This window comes from Serinus canaria, chromosome 5 (assembly GCF_022539315.1).
Source record: "Serinus canaria isolate serCan28SL12 chromosome 5, serCan2020, whole genome shotgun sequence".
In the NCBI taxonomy this organism is placed as follows: domain Eukaryota; kingdom Metazoa; phylum Chordata; class Aves; order Passeriformes; family Fringillidae; genus Serinus; species Serinus canaria.
In genome coordinates this window covers 59,555,225-59,570,541 of record NC_066319.1, presented here as the reverse complement: position 1 = coordinate 59,570,541, position 15,317 = coordinate 59,555,225, and the positions used below count along the sequence as shown (strand labels likewise).

Below are 15,317 nucleotides of genomic sequence, written 5' to 3'. Positions count from 1 at the left end.
GGTTAAATTAACACCAACTGAAGTCATAAATCCTCATCTAAACAGGCAGAGAATTCACCTGATAAAATCCATGTTGAAATAGTGATCCCAGAGCAACAATTACTTGAAGCTATGCATTGAAACACAAGGAAACAAGTCTAATTTATGGTTTTTCTAAGAGGAAAACCCACTCATGCACAGATGCAATGCACACCTTAGGAAATATTCTGACATATTGCTATTTTCCATGCAAGAAGTAATGGCCTGAAAATAGGTACTTTGAAATAAACCATGAATAAAATGTGCCTGGCTGCCTTTTCCTGATTAAAATAATAAATAACAAACCCACGTTTTGACAGATATACATCCTTGCTTAAACTGAGGATATTGCAGAGGTATGTTAACATATTTAGAATTATTACTGAGGGGTTGTTTTTAATCTCATGCTACTACTGTAGGATTTACAAATACTCCATTAAAAACAGGGGAGTTGCAAACTGAGTTAGCTTCAGCTGCTTCCCAGATTTTGCAGAATGATGCTGATGTTAAGAGAGCAAAATGCTGAAAGCTTGAAGAAACGACTCATTTTAATGTCAAGTTATCTTTGCAGACTTTCCTCAGTCAGATGATGCATGAGAGAGAAACAGGGAATGATCTTTAAGCCTTAAATGTGTCAGCTTCTTACTCTGAACTCCTCATTTCATAAAATCACTGAATTCCAGAATGGTTTGGGTTGGAAGGGACCTTAAAGCTCATCCAGCTCCACCTCCTCCCATGCAGGGACCTTCCATCATCCCAGGGTGCTCCAAACCCTGTCCAGCCTGGCCTTGGACACTCCAGGGATCCAGGGACAGCCTCTTCCTCAGTTCCAGGGCCTCACCATCCTCACAGGGAGGAATTTCCTCCTGATATTTCATCTAAACCTTCCCTTTGTGGCAGTTTAAAGTCACAACCCTTTATCCCATCACCCTGATTCCAAGAGACAGCTATGGGATGTTCCCAGAAAAAAAACATTCTACTCTGACTGTTCCCTGCAAAGCCATGAGGATCCATTGCTGGAGTTTGGTCACAGAACTGGGGAATGATGCTCTAAACCACTCCCCAACTGCCCTCACCCCCCTGGAGTTCCCTCAAAGGGAGGGCAGCACTCACTGCCTCCTTGAGGAAATAATATCACTTTATTGAGGAAATTCAGCGTTGGCCTGGGCTCAGTTTGCTAAGCTGAAATGAGCAGTGAAAAGGGAGCTGTGCTGAGAGATGAGGAAATGGGAGGGAGAGGCTGTTCCCAAAGCTCAGCTGCAGAAATGCCAAGCCCACTCTCCCTACAGGCAGGTTTCAAAGAGCAACTCAAGACTCAAGTCATGTTCTGCCACTGCTGCTCTCAAAAAACTGCTGTGGAAATTGCTGCTCTGTGACACACACAGACTCATCCTGCTCCAGAGGAGAGATGGAAACTCCAGGATGCAAACAAAGGAAGCACAGCTGGGATCCACACTCCATCCTTTTGAAGAATAAAAGAATTTTGCACCATCAGAGGCACTGAAGCTGCTTTGTTGGTTGCTCACAAGATCCTGCAGGACCTTGCCCTGCAGGGACAGAGCACTGCAGGCACTCCCTGTCCCCTCCAGCTCACACCACCCACTCCCATCTTCCAGACTGTTCCAGATTGCAAGGCAGGATGTATTCTATACCCATCTCTATGGCAGCTGTCTGGTGTCAAGTGGGCAATTCTCCTTATCTCTCTCCCTGAGTGATCACAATCACCCCTCCCTGGCAGGGGACACCTGCTGATAACAGGCTATTGAGTGTCCCTGCATGGCTGATAAGAACTGTAACATCCCAATGTGAGATGTGAGCCCAGAGGGAGGAGCCAAGCATTCCTACCCAGATATAATCTGGAGATTCTGACACACCAGCACAGGTTCCCACTGGATTCCCCAGAGGAACAGCAGCTGCTTCTACTTCCATGGATCTGCACAGGAAGAATACACCCTTTTCTACAGGACCTCCTGCTCCAACAGAACCACCCCTGACACTCCAGGAGGACTGCAGCCACTCTTCCAACTGGACTGCTACCAACACCCTGACCAACAGGGTGTCAGGTTGAGTTCTGACTCTGTCAGGGTTGTTCTAGTGCATTGCATGTTTTATTTTATCCTTTTATTTTTTTTCCCTTCCCTATTAAAGAACTGTTATTCCTGCTCCCGTATTTTTTGCCTGGGAGCCCCTTAATTTAAAATTCATAGCAATTGGGAGGGGTGGGGAGGGTTTGCATTCTCCACTTCAGGGGAGGCTCCTGCCTTCTTTAGCAAGCACCTGGCTTTCCAAACCAAGACACAGATGCAATCCCACTTTTTTACACCAACTGGAGTGATCCAGCTTCTAGCTGGGATGGAGTGGGCAGGGAGAGGGCAGAAATGAGGCATGGAGGGAGGCTGGGAATGGGAACAGCCCTGGGGATACACCCAAATCCTGAGCAGGCTCCTACAGCTCCTGCCCAACAGCCAGCCATGTGCTAGGTAATAAAGACACACAAAACAAACTGCTCCTAAAGCATTCCATGCCCTAAGTGTCACCTTTTACCTCTTGGCCTGAACTTCTCTTGCAAGACAGGCTCGAGTTGAAACCTGTAAACCAATATTTACCAGCTGGGTGCTTAATTCAGAATTAAAACCTGCACCAAAGGATGAAAAATAAGCATTGAATGTGTATTTAATGCAATGCAAGGATTTAAATGGAACATAAAGCTACCAAATACCTGAAGAGCTAAAATTATAGAAAAGATTTTACAGGAAAATCTTCATTTGAGATTCCAGCAGCACACATTAATGCAGTGAAAGGCTTCTGAGAGGCTCTGCCCAGGCTTGCATAGCAATGGAAATGTACCAAAATAGCTATTCCAAAGTAATTATCCTAATGATAATCCACAATTAAAATGCTTTCTAATGGGACTTGCAATAAAAATGCAGTTGGTGATTAGGCCAAGATGCTGGTGCTTGTGCAGACAGCAATTTTTGGGCTGTGAAGAGCAGCAGAGACAAATGTGATTCTGGAGTCCAAACAGGAGATTCAGACAGAGGCAGAGCCCAGCTTCAGGCTGAGAGCAGCCCAGAAGTGACCCAACACTGCAGCTGCTCTGGAAAAGCTCAGCAGGGTCCCTTCACTCATTCCCCAAGCACAGGAGATGATGAAATTTAGTCCAGCCTAAAGGTCTGACCTTCACCTGGGTCAGGTGAAACAACAGGGGCTTTGCAAAGGAGCTTGGGGACATGGAGAAGAACATTCCCAGACGGGCAGAGGAGGCCACCAAGATGATCAGAGGGATGGAGCTCTCCTGTGAGGAAAGGCTGGGAGAGCTGGGATTGTACCCCTGGAGAAGAGAAGGCTCTGGGGTGCCATAAATGTGACACTGAAGGGAGAGCTGGAGAGGCACTGGGGACAAGGGATGGAGGGACAGGACCCAGGGAATGGCTCCAGTGCCAGAGGGCAGGGATGGATGGGAGATTGGGAATTGGGAATTCCTGGCTGGGAGGGTGGGAAGAGGTTGGGAGCAAAATTCCCAGAGCAGCTGTGGGTGCCCCTGGATCCCTGGCAGTGTCCAAGGTCAGGCTGGACAGGGCTTAGAGCAGCCTGGGACAGTGGGAGGTGTCCCTGCCAAAGGAATGAGATGAGTTTTAAGCTCCCTTCCAACCCAAAGCATTCCATGATTCTAAATTATACTCAGATAATGAGTATATATCCAGGACTCCAATGAGTTGGAGTCCTGGGTGCTGAGAATTTCAGACTTTCTGTGCTGCCAGGCTCTGACCCCCAAGAGAACACTGCATTGACATGAGACTGTAGAAAAAGCTTCCAAAATTAATTAACAGCACCAAAATTATGAATGTGCAGTTTGAATAGAAGTGTGTAATATCACAAGGTCAAAAACTCAGAGTTTAAAGTTTTAGAATACAATAATATACATAAAACAAGACAGAAGTTTGAAGTTTAAGTTTAAAGACAAAAGCTAGTCCTTCTTTACCTTCCTCTTCACGGGTTTGGGTGGCAGAACCAGCACTTAAAATGTGCAACAACATCTCTGCCTCCCATTCACCCACAAATTCAACAAAACCACAGATCAACTTCCATGGGGGAAAAAATCCATTCCAAATAACAATATGTGAGTGTGTACAGTACAAAGACATCCCAAAGGGATTTATTTTAAAGCCAACACTCTGCCTTATCACAAACCAAGGAATTCCAGGATTCTGATGGCAAATAAACCCCCTCCAATTAAGTACATTCTGCCATAATACCTTGCTTGGTATTAGGCAGAAATACAGATGATAAAGCCTTCTCCCTTAAAGAACCACCCCTGGGGTACCAACACAGCTCAGAGCTCGTGCTGGGGCAGCTGAATCTCTGTTCCATCCTGGAGGAGGGACTGTCTCTTCCCAGACAAGCTCCCAGGGAATATCAGAGCTGACAGGAGCAGCTTGTTGCACCAGCTGCTGTGCTACATTTAGATAATAAATGTGTTTAACTACACAGAGAAAAAACAGAATTATGTCACATCCACCACAGACCTGCTCATCCAAGCATCCCTAAGATGCATCTTTTCCATTTACCCACTCACAGGACACCCTGCAACCACAGCATCCAGCCAGGCTAATGAGGAGGTTGAGCTCCAGTCCTTAATGAAATTAGCACGGATAATTTGGAATTTCCCTGGACAAGGGGTCTGTTTCCAGCTCTGCAACCAGCAGGATCTGCCTAATGATGCAGCAGCATCCTGGGAGCTGCACCAGCTTCTTCCCAAGGTGGCAACCTGAGGACAGAGTGAGTCAAATGAGCTCTGGTGGGGTCCAGCTGCAGGTTTCCTACTAAAAAATGTGCATTTAACAGGCAAAAAAAAAAAAAACCCCACTGACATCTTCTCTCCTTAGTTTTGATTTGAAAGAGTGAATGGTCAAAAAATAGTTTTCCTTAATAATTATCTTTTTCAAAAGGCACCAGTGTGTCCCTAATGGAAAAGCTTGTAAAAAACCACCCCAAAAACCAAACACAAATCTCATGGATGAAGGTGCTAACAGAAAGTGCCAGTATGGCTTGTGAGAGCTTGGCAGACATTCCTCCTGAAATCTCTCCCTGCAACATATGGGATGTTCCTCACTGATAAGTTTTAAGTTGTTATTTGAAAAAAAAAAAAAAAAGGAATAGAAAAAATAAAAATACTTCAATCTAAAATGATGCTTTAATTTGCAATTTTTGTGCAGAATGCACAATTTATGCCAATAATTAGCATTTTAAAAGGCTATGCAATGCTGTCTGGTATTTCTTGAGGACTTGAGTGAGATTTACTGAAGCACATAAAGTCTTGTGTCCCTTTTTGAGAAAGTATTTCACATGCTGTGCTGCCAATTAGAGCAGGACTTATGGAATGAACCTTTCTGCACTGTGACCTGAGCTGAAGTTAATCCACCCATATAACCCCTGTATCTGGAAAATGGAGGAGGGAGAAAGAGAAAGCAGAAAAATTCAATGATTCCAAGGCTGAAGCTTTATTTCTGGTCACTGTTAAAGCAGCAGCTTATACTGAGGCTATCTGCATTCTGTGTAATTCCATCCCACAGAAATGGAAGATTTTACATTTATTTTGGTGACTAACTCTGAGCCAAGGGCTGTGGATCCTTTTTCTCTCAGCTTTGGATTGCTGGCTCTCAAACCTGACTAACAGAGCTGTGAAGTGGCAGGAAAGGGGCTGGGGAGCTGCAGGTTGGAGCTCTGAGATGACAAATGACACACAAGTGACATCAAAAGGTTTACCTTGGCACCCTAGAGGAGGCTGGAGTGGCACCAAGAGCTGTGGGGACACAAGAGGCTGATGACACAATGGCACAGAGCACACAAGCACTGACCCAGAGTGACAAAGGGAGGGTGACAAAACTCCCACCACAAAATCCCAGCTGGGTTTGTCAGTGCTGAGGGAACCTGGAGCTGTTTGGGACACACCTATTGAACCATCCAGATCTGTAATTAACACCTTTTCAGCCTCCTCTTCCAGCTAATGAGGGATTCCTCAGGGCCACCTTGTCCCCCACACAGCTGCCATCAGGACTTGATCATTTTTCTAAGATTCAAAACCATCTTTTCAGGTGCATCAAATCACAGATTGCTTTGGGTTGGAGAGGACTTAAAGAACATGAAGTTCCAACCCCTGGCATGAAGGAGGATGCCACCCACTAAACCAGAGCCCCACCTTGGCCTTGAACACTCCCAGGAATGGAGCAGCCACAGCTCTGGGAAAAATCATTCCCAAGAGCCATCTGCAAACCGAAAGACATTCAGTGAAGAGATTCCACAGCCTCTTTGGTCACATTTTGCTTTTCAGCCAGGCTCTGTGCACAGAACTCCATGAGCAGTCCCACAGCAACAGCTTCAACCATCCTGTCCTGCTAGGAATGACAACATTCCTGTGTCTCCCCATTCCCCCTCTTTTACAGGATGCAATTTGCTTGCCCACCATCCCAACTCCCAGCTCTGAGAGATTCTACTCCAAAATTAACTTTCCCATGCCCCTTAATCAAAAATGTTCTGCTCAGCTCCTTCCCAGTTGTTACACACTGAATTCACCCAAGTACCACTGAGGAACAACATTCCCCACATGAGGAACCTCTCCCTGCTCAGCAAAGCCACCAACCACAGCAGCCAGGATTTCACACAGAATCCTTCAGGCTGGAAAAGACCTCCAAGGTCAGCAAGTCCAATCCCCACCTTGTCACCAGCCCAGAGCACTGACTGCCACCTCCTTGGACACCTCCAGGGATGGGCACTCCAAACCTCCCTGTGTGGCATTCACGTTCTCTGAAATAAATCCTGGGTGAAGAAATTTTCTCCTGGGAAGCTGAGAAGTCTCAGAGAAAAGGAGAACAATTCTTATGTCATTTGCTTCTCCTGTGTTGTGCTCACATGTGGAATGTGTTTGGAGATTGTGTTTCATTGGTTTCTGCTGGGAGTTGTTTTCACTCTTTGGCCAGCTGGGGCCAAGCTGTGTCAAGACTCTGAGAAGAGTCAGGAGTTATCATTAGTAACTTTTTAGCATTGAGTAAATATCCTTTCTGTATCCTTTAATATAATATAGTATTCTACAGTCATAAGTTAGCCTTCTGTGAATATGGAGTCACATTCATCATTCCTGCCTTTGTGGGGACATTCCCAGCAAACACAAACCTCCCTGGGCAGCCCCTTCCAATGCTTAACAACCATTTCATGGAGAAATTCCTGCTGAGGTCCAAGCTGAACCTCCCCTGGTACAACTTGAGGCTACATCCTCTTCACCATTTCCCCAAAAGTCACAAGTGTTGGTGATAAAATCAGAATAAATCTTTGCTCTTCTGGCTCACAGCTGCTCTCCCTAAATCCACACATCCCAATTAACATAAAAACCAGTGTGCCCACAGCACAAAGATTAATGACTCAGGAGAAGAGGAGAAGGAAAACAGGCAGAGATTCACCCCAAACCAAAGGCTCTGCTGTCACTCACATTAAGGCTGCTCCAAACACTCCAAAGCACTCACATGGCTGTGTTTTTGATGATCCTTCCTTGGTCCATTTTCTGCCCAATGCCATGCACAACAAACACAATGTGGCTGGTTTGGGGTGGCTTGTCTTCTAACGTGGCTTCTTCGACATAACCCCTGTGTAGCCTTGTCCCACTGCTTGAAGCTGCAGAAAGAACATTGTCCCACATCAGTGACATCCTGCCAGGTGCAGTGCTCTCCTCTGCTGACAGGAGCTTGGCTTTTCTCAGGCCAACACATTGAAAATCAGATTATATAATAGAGAATCATAAAATTCAAGGATTAGCATCTATTTTTAAATATGTGAGTGTGTACAGTACAAAGATATCCCAAAGGGATTTATTTTAAAGCCAACACCCTGCCTTATCACAAACCAAGGAATTCCAGGATTCTGATGGCAAATGAAACCCCCTCCAATTAATTATATTCTGCCATAATAAAAGTGACTATATTTTTAAATATAGGCTCTTTTAAAGCCCTGAAAGATCTGAGCAGCCAGGTGATATCAATAGCCATTTCCACTGCAAAGGGAATTAATTTCAGGCACCTTCTGAAGAACAGCTCTTCAGAAAACAGCTGTGTAACTGCACCCACTTTTACAGCACAGAACCTTTTCCTGGGTGTCTCAATCAATGAAATTCCTGCTGTCTCCATCTTACTCCCACAGCTTGGAAATGACCTGGCCACATAAGTGATTAAGTGTTGTCACTTGATGCACCCCAATTGAAAGAGCTGGTTGAAAACCTTTAAACTTTATCATTTTGATAGGGAATAATTGTATTATTTAGAGCTGATCCAACCTGAAATTCTCCCCTGGTTCTTCAGCTCAGTGACCAAACCCAAACCCAATTCCCCAGGGTAAATGTGGGCATTTTCTCCCTGCTGTGCTGACAAACCCATGGGCACAATGTGCCTCCACCCCCCTCTAGTGACACTCAGGGGACCACACCAGGCACCAGTGCTGGCCTCAAAAACTGGAACTAACAGCTTATTTTGGTTTTAAAGAGGAGGAAAACACCCCAAACCCACTGAGGGCATTTTTTACCCAGGACAGGTTTTGTTTACTAAGTGAGCTTCTCTTTGATATTTCTCCCCCACAAATTGTTTGGGACAGATCTCATTATTTATTACACATCATCCCAATGGTGTTCTGGATAAATTAGTTCATTTCTTCTGGAACTGAAGCACTGAATGATATTATTCATTAAGGAAACATTAATTAAGTGCTCACCCAGGAGTCCTGGGGGGTAAGAGGGCATTAATTACAGGGCAGAGGATGCAGAATAAAGTCACACCTGTGACCTGGTCTCTTCAAGGAACAAACCAGAGGTGCAGGTTCTTGTTCTGGTGTCCTGTACAGGACAAATTCCCATTTTCTAGGCTGGCAATAATCTGCTTTTTTTTGAGACACTTCCCCCCTCTCTTCCAACCCTCCCAGCTTTGATGCCTGACTGGGAGTGTTGAGTTTAAATAAGCCTGAATTTCTGCTGGAAATAATTTCTGTCTAAATACCCTTTCCTGTCAGTTCATGAACAGAAAAAAAGGCTGGATGGAGGTGGGGAGAGGGAAGGTATGGTCATGGATTTAAAGAAAGCATTACAATATCTAAGTACCCAGCAGTAAAATTAAGGTTGCAAAAGAAATTGTAATCCTTATATTATTACAGGAATAATCTTAATTTTACATTGAATTCTAATTTAGTTCTAATTTTAGCTTCTGGACTCTGCCACTGTAATATTTTCATGTATTTGTTATGTAGTGCTAACTGCTGCATCCAAACCCTTCAAAATATGGCATAAAATTGAAATATAATAAATTAAATCTGTAATGTAAATAAAATAAAAATTAAAAATATTCACATCCAAATAGAATAAAATTTAAAAATATTCACATTACAATTATTTACACAAGCTAAGGACTTAGAATACTCATATAAAGTAAAAAAATGCAATGGCCAAAGTGGGCTACTCATACCTGAAATATCCTTTTGGAGTTAAAGCAACAAAAATCAAATGCTGGCATTTAAAATATTCTTTACAAAGTCTGGGGGAGATTTACCTTTGGAAAACCCCAACTTTTGTGTGACAGTCCTTGCAATTTTGGATGTTGTGGCATCACTGTACAGATACACCTCATCCACACTGTGCCAGTCCACATGGTTACGGCTCAGCTTTAGACTATGAATGGCTGCAGCAAAAAGGAATAAATAAATTGAATTTAGGTGGAGAAGAGGGGAAAAAACCCTAAAAACAAAGAGAAAAAGAAGGGTGATTTTCACTCAGGTTAAAATCTAGAGGTCATTATGCCTAAATTTGTGTTCTTTCTTACCTTGAGGAATTTTTACAGCTGGGTTTAACCTGAGCAGGACAAGCAGAAGTTTGAAGATCACCTGCGAGGACACTTCACAAAATTCCCCTCCCACCCTCATTTTGGGGTGGGAAGTACCCAAAACATTCCCTTAAAGGGGGCAGGGTAATGGATCCTGAAGCACTAGAGGTGGGTGTGATGAGCAGGTGGCTGCCCCAGATATTTTCACCACTAAAATGTGGAATTTCAGCCCCCTCTCCCACACTCTGCTCTAACACAGAGGCTCCCTTGCATTTCTCCCCTTTCAGAAATATCTCAGAGCTGGAAATGCAGCTCAATGAGCCTCTGAATGGGCAATTTCTGGCACAGAAGAGAATGCAGCTCTTTGAAAAGCCACTAAGAGCTCTGGTGGTTGGGTTTTTGCTGTGCACTGATTGTGTTTTTCCAGATTTGGAACTGATTGAGCTCTGAGCCCGACCTCATGACACACAGCCTGACTGTCAGGCTTGAACAACAGGCACGTTGTGATGCAAACCAAAATCATCTCAGGCTTGAGGCTTGCAGGAGCCAAGCAGTGCCACAGCTGGGTTACAATAATTTGGATTTCACCAAAATTTGCTGCTGAGGTCTCATTGAATGTGGGTTGCAGAGCATTTGCAGAGCTGACAACAGCAATAGCCCAGAGACCAAAGAAATGGTGATTTATCTGTCACTGCTCTTGCTGGGCAGTCCAAAGTCATGGAAAACACCCAGAGGGGCTATTTTGGGGTTGTTTTTTCCATAGCAAGAAGAGCTCTAACCTGTCTCCTCCTTGAATCACCCAAATGAATTTTTTATACACTTCTAAAAACATTCTGAGAAAGCCTGAGCCATCACAACCTCCCATTTTAACTCTACTACAGCACAAACCAGCCAGGCTCAGCCAGATGTTGTGACCTTCCTCTGCCAATTTTTTTTTTCTTTGCCAAAGCAGACAGACTTGACACAGACTGAGGAAAAACAAAATCTGTAAGGAACACGGGGATTAAGAGAGGATTAACCCTTGTGTTGTGGTAAACAACTGATTCACCAAAATAACTGGAATTACATCGTTGTTTTCCACTGGCAGAGCAGGAAGAGGAAAGAAATAAGCCTGGCTTTGAAGAGCAGAGATGGTCTGGCCAGGAGGTGCTCAGGAATTGTTCCATCTGCATTCTGCAAAAGCCCTCTGAGAGAATGATCCTGGGGAAGCTGGCAGAGGAGAGGTGGAAGTTTGATGCCTTTGGAGGGTGTTGTGCTCAACATCCAAAAAAAAGAAGAGGAAGAGACATGGTTGAATCTCTGGACAAGCAGCAGATTGTGGTGGAGTGATCCTCAAATTCCTTCTGGAATCGAGCCCACCTCTCTATTAGAAGGAACATAAAGGAACAAATAGCTTTTCCCTACCCTGCAGTAATTTTCCCACTTGGGAAGAACAAATTCCTCACTTTTATGCTGTTCATGGATGTGGAAGGAACATCAATATAAACAAGATGTGGAAGCACCAAAGTATTTCAAATGAAGTTCAGCAGGGCCAAGTGTGAGGTTCTGCACCTGGTCAGGGCAATCCCAAGCACAAATCCAGGCTGGAGGGAGAATGGATTGAGAGCAGCCCCAAGGAGGAGGATTTGGGGGTGCTGGTGGATGAGAAGATCAACAGGACCCAGCCATGTGTGTCTGGAGGCCAAATGTGCCCAGGGCTGCATCCAGAGAAATGTCACCAGCAGAGAGCAGGGGGAGAGCAGAAGAAAAGGATCCAGGGAGAGCTCAGAGCTGTTGGAGCTCTGGATGCTGAGAATTCCAGACTTTCTGTGCTGCCAGGCCCTGACCCCCAAGAGAACACTGCACTGACCTGAGGCCCTGGAGAAGCTTCCAGAATGGAATGACAGAGCTGGGGTTGTGGGTGTGGGGTTTGGATAGAAGTGTGTGATACCACAGGGTGGGAAACTCAGAGTTTGGGGTTTAGAATATAGCAATAGATATAAAACAGGATGGAGGTTTCAGGGTGGAGGCTGCTCCTTCTTCACCTTCTTCTCCATGGGTCTGGGTGGTTTTGTGTAATTGGATTAAAAAGTCCCCATGGCAGCCATGGTTGTTGGTTACTGGGTTAAAAGTGAAAATAATTGAGGTGTCATTTCTTAATTGGAGAGTTTATCCTTAAAAGGCCTCAGAGAGAGAGATGGGGCTCCATTTTTAGTTTGTTAGAGTGGAGTGCTGCAGAACTCAGGGTTTGTGAGACTGTGACAGAGATAAGAACTGATAAACATCTCAGTCCCAACAAGAAATATCATCTTGAGCATTTAATCCTGATCCTGGAGAAAAAAAAAAGGAGATAAAACTTGACACAAAGCTCCTTCCAGTGCCTGAAGGGGCTCCAGGAGAGCTGGAGAGGGACTGGGGACAAGGGATGGAGGGACAGGACACAGGGAATGGCTTTTAACTGGAAAAGAGTAGGTTTAGGTTGGATATTGGGAAGAAATTCTTCCCTGTGAGGGTGGGGAGGCCCTGGCACAGGGTGCTCAGAGCAGCTGTGGCTGCCCCTGGATCCCTGGCAGTGCCCAAGGCCAGGCTGGACAGTGGGAGGTGTCCCTGCCATGGCACAGGGTGGCACTGGATGAGCTTTAAGGTCCCTTCCAACCCAAACCATCCTGGGATTCCAGGGAATATTCAGCACCATTTCTCTCCATATTTAGTAGCACTTTCAAAAGACAGCCTTAAAAATGTGGTGTACTGTTAACAAAACACCACCTGGAAGTGGCAGTGACCTTCAGCAGGACCAATCCTGCTCAAGCTCAGATCAATTTCTTACAGCACTTGGAAACTCCTGGAACTCTTCCTTTCCACACAGAAACAGAACAAAACAAACCATTCATGTGTTGATCCTTGCTTCCCAATTTTCCTTTAGCCACAGCATATCAGGAGTTTTTTAGAAGTGGAAGGAACCAGAAGAAGGATATGGACAAAGCTTTCCAGAAAATCTACCAAATTTGCTAGTAAGGTAATACATTTTGCAATTTTAATTGACATATTTACATTCATTTTGATTCTCTCAGAAAGTTTTGCTTACCAACACATTCCCTGTTTTACTTTGGAGCATTTTTTGCCTTTTTTTTTCCCCAAAAAAAATCTTTGGTAATATTCTTCATTTTTATTTTCTATAAACCCTGTGATGTCTCTTCATCCTCAAAGCCTGGATGTGATATCCACAAACCTTTTGCCTCAGGCTGGACGGGGCTTGGAGCAACCTGGACTAGTGGGAGATGTCCCAATCCATGGCAGGAGGCTGGAATGAGATGGGCTTTAAGGCCCCTTCCAACCTAAATATTTCTGGGATTTGATTCTGTGATTATTTGACAGTGAAAAGATTATTAAAACCCTTGAGAGCTCAACCAAGAGGAGCTTCTGCTGCTGACAGCCCCAGGGGGTGTTCATAGTGAGCCAGGGAACACAAAAATGTGTCTTTGGGGAGGATTTGACAGCAGTCTGAAAAGAAACATCCTAAAAAAAATAAAAATATTCCAAGTGTGCTTTGCAGGCAAGGGATTTGCCAGACTGACACTGCTGGTTTGAAGCTGAGCCTGAGGAAGGGAAAGTGATGCTTCCTGAGGATGAGGAGAGGACAGGATTGACAGAAGGACTGTCCTGTGAAGCTCCAGAGGGGCTCAGAGTGGCAGCTGGGGTGTCCCAGGTGTCAGGGAGCCACCAGGGTGTGTCACAGCCTGAGGGAGCCCAGGTACAGAATTCAGATGGGGCAGCAGGACAGGCACAGGGGAATCTCTTCTTGCTCATCCCTCTGAATCCTCCAGGAGCACAAATTCCACACCTGAGGGGTCTCTGCAGGGTACCAGGCTGGGATGGTGCTGAGCTTCACTGAGATCTGACTGTCCATAAATCCACAGGGTCAGAAATCTCCCTCTGGCCCTGACCTCTCATGGATTTGTTCCCACATGGCACTTCCCTGGCACTGACAGCATTCCCACAGACATCCCTCTGCAGGTGCATCTTCCCCAGATGCAGAAAAGCCCTGCACACTTTTCTGGAGAAGAGAAGGATCTGGGGAGACCTTGCAGCAGCCTCCAAGAACTTGGAGGGGATTTTAAAAGAGGGGGAACAACTTTTTGCATGGGGAGATAGAGAAAGGACAAGAAGAAGAATTCTAAACTAAAGGAAGAGAGATTTAGATTAGATTTAAAGAAGAAATTCCTCACTCAGGGTGGGGAGGCCCTGAGGTTGCCCAGAGAAGCTGTGGCTGTCCCTGGATCCCTGGAAGTGTCCAAAGCCAGGTTGGATGGGGTTTGGAGCAGCCTGGGGCAGTGGAAGGTGTGGAATGAGATGGGATTTAAGGTCCCTTCCAGCCCAAGCCCTTCTGGGATTTTAGTCAGGGATTCAAGGCCAAGTCCTTGGAGATGAGGCCAAATTTTGGGTTCTTTTTAGCCAGAACTTAGAAATAAAACATTTGTCAGGAACACCCACCAAGACAGACTCCTACAGTGTGAGCATGTGAAAAGCTCAGCCCTGCTGGAGATGGAAGATGGGATCAGGAAAGGATTTCTTTCAGCTGAAGAAATCAGTGGTAGCTATCAAACAAAATCCAGTTTCACCAAGAGAGATGAACCCTGAGGGGAAAAAAAATCCCTAAAAAGTTGAAATACAAAAAATGAACCATAAAACACAGACCAGATATTCCTAAAGCCTTGTAGAACCTGATTTCAGGGAGGCTTTTGACTCACCTTGAGTCAAAGAAATGGAGAATACCAGAGGAGCAGAAACCCTGCACTGGGCTTTGCTCATGGCAGGGATGTGCACATGGAAACATCCTCCCAGCCTGAGGAGCTGAGCACCTCCTGGGCCCCCCTGCTCACAATGAAACACCTTTTTAAGGTGTTTAATAAAGAAAATATAAATACATGCTCAATACCTGTCGCCCTGATTTTGTAAAACTTTGTAAAGCCTTCTGATGTTTATATTCTTTCAACAAACTTTCTCACACACAATTCTGTAAATAACCTATGTTTTGCATTCTTTCATGGAGGTGGAGAGAATTGATGGACCCTTGGTCTGTCCAGTGGCATTGGAGAGGTGGCACTGTCACCCTCCAATCCACTGTCACCTTTGGAAAACTATAAATGTTGGAGTCAGAAAATAAAGGTTCTCTTTTTTTGTTCCCCTCGAGAGCAGCAGTGTCTGTGTCATCATTTCGTGCCTTATCTCAACAAATACCTAAATCCCTGCTTCTCTACTTGATGCTTTCATCCACCTGCCAAGAGCAAAGCACAGGGTGGATCTTTTCTCCCCAGAGTCTGATGGTGCTCAAGTCAAAATCAATCCAGGGAAAAGATCTTTGAAGTGCTCAGGGCTGACACTGCCTCCAAGGACAAAGGCACTGTCATTCCAGCCAGGATAGACACCAGAGGAGGGACACAGACTGTCTCAAAACCTCTCCTGCCTGCTTTT

General features: G+C 45.0%; 1 protein-coding gene across 3 annotated transcripts in view; it reads right to left on the bottom strand.

Annotated features, from left to right (window-relative positions):
• DDHD1 (DDHD domain containing 1) overlaps positions 1 to 15,317 on the bottom strand; it is a 63,813-nt gene that overhangs the window by 29,454 nt on the left and 19,042 nt on the right. For 2 of the 3 annotated variants that reach the window (XM_050974991.1, XM_018907062.3), the window contains 2 exons: positions 9,597 to 9,725; positions 7,536 to 7,683 (listed from right to left, as the gene is read on the bottom strand). In XM_050974991.1, coding sequence (XP_050830948.1) covers positions 7,536 to 7,683; positions 9,597 to 9,725 — 277 coding nt within the window. The remainder of the gene's footprint in view (positions 1 to 7,535; positions 7,684 to 9,596; positions 9,726 to 15,317) is intronic. The other variant, XM_050974992.1, reaches the window with a different exon arrangement.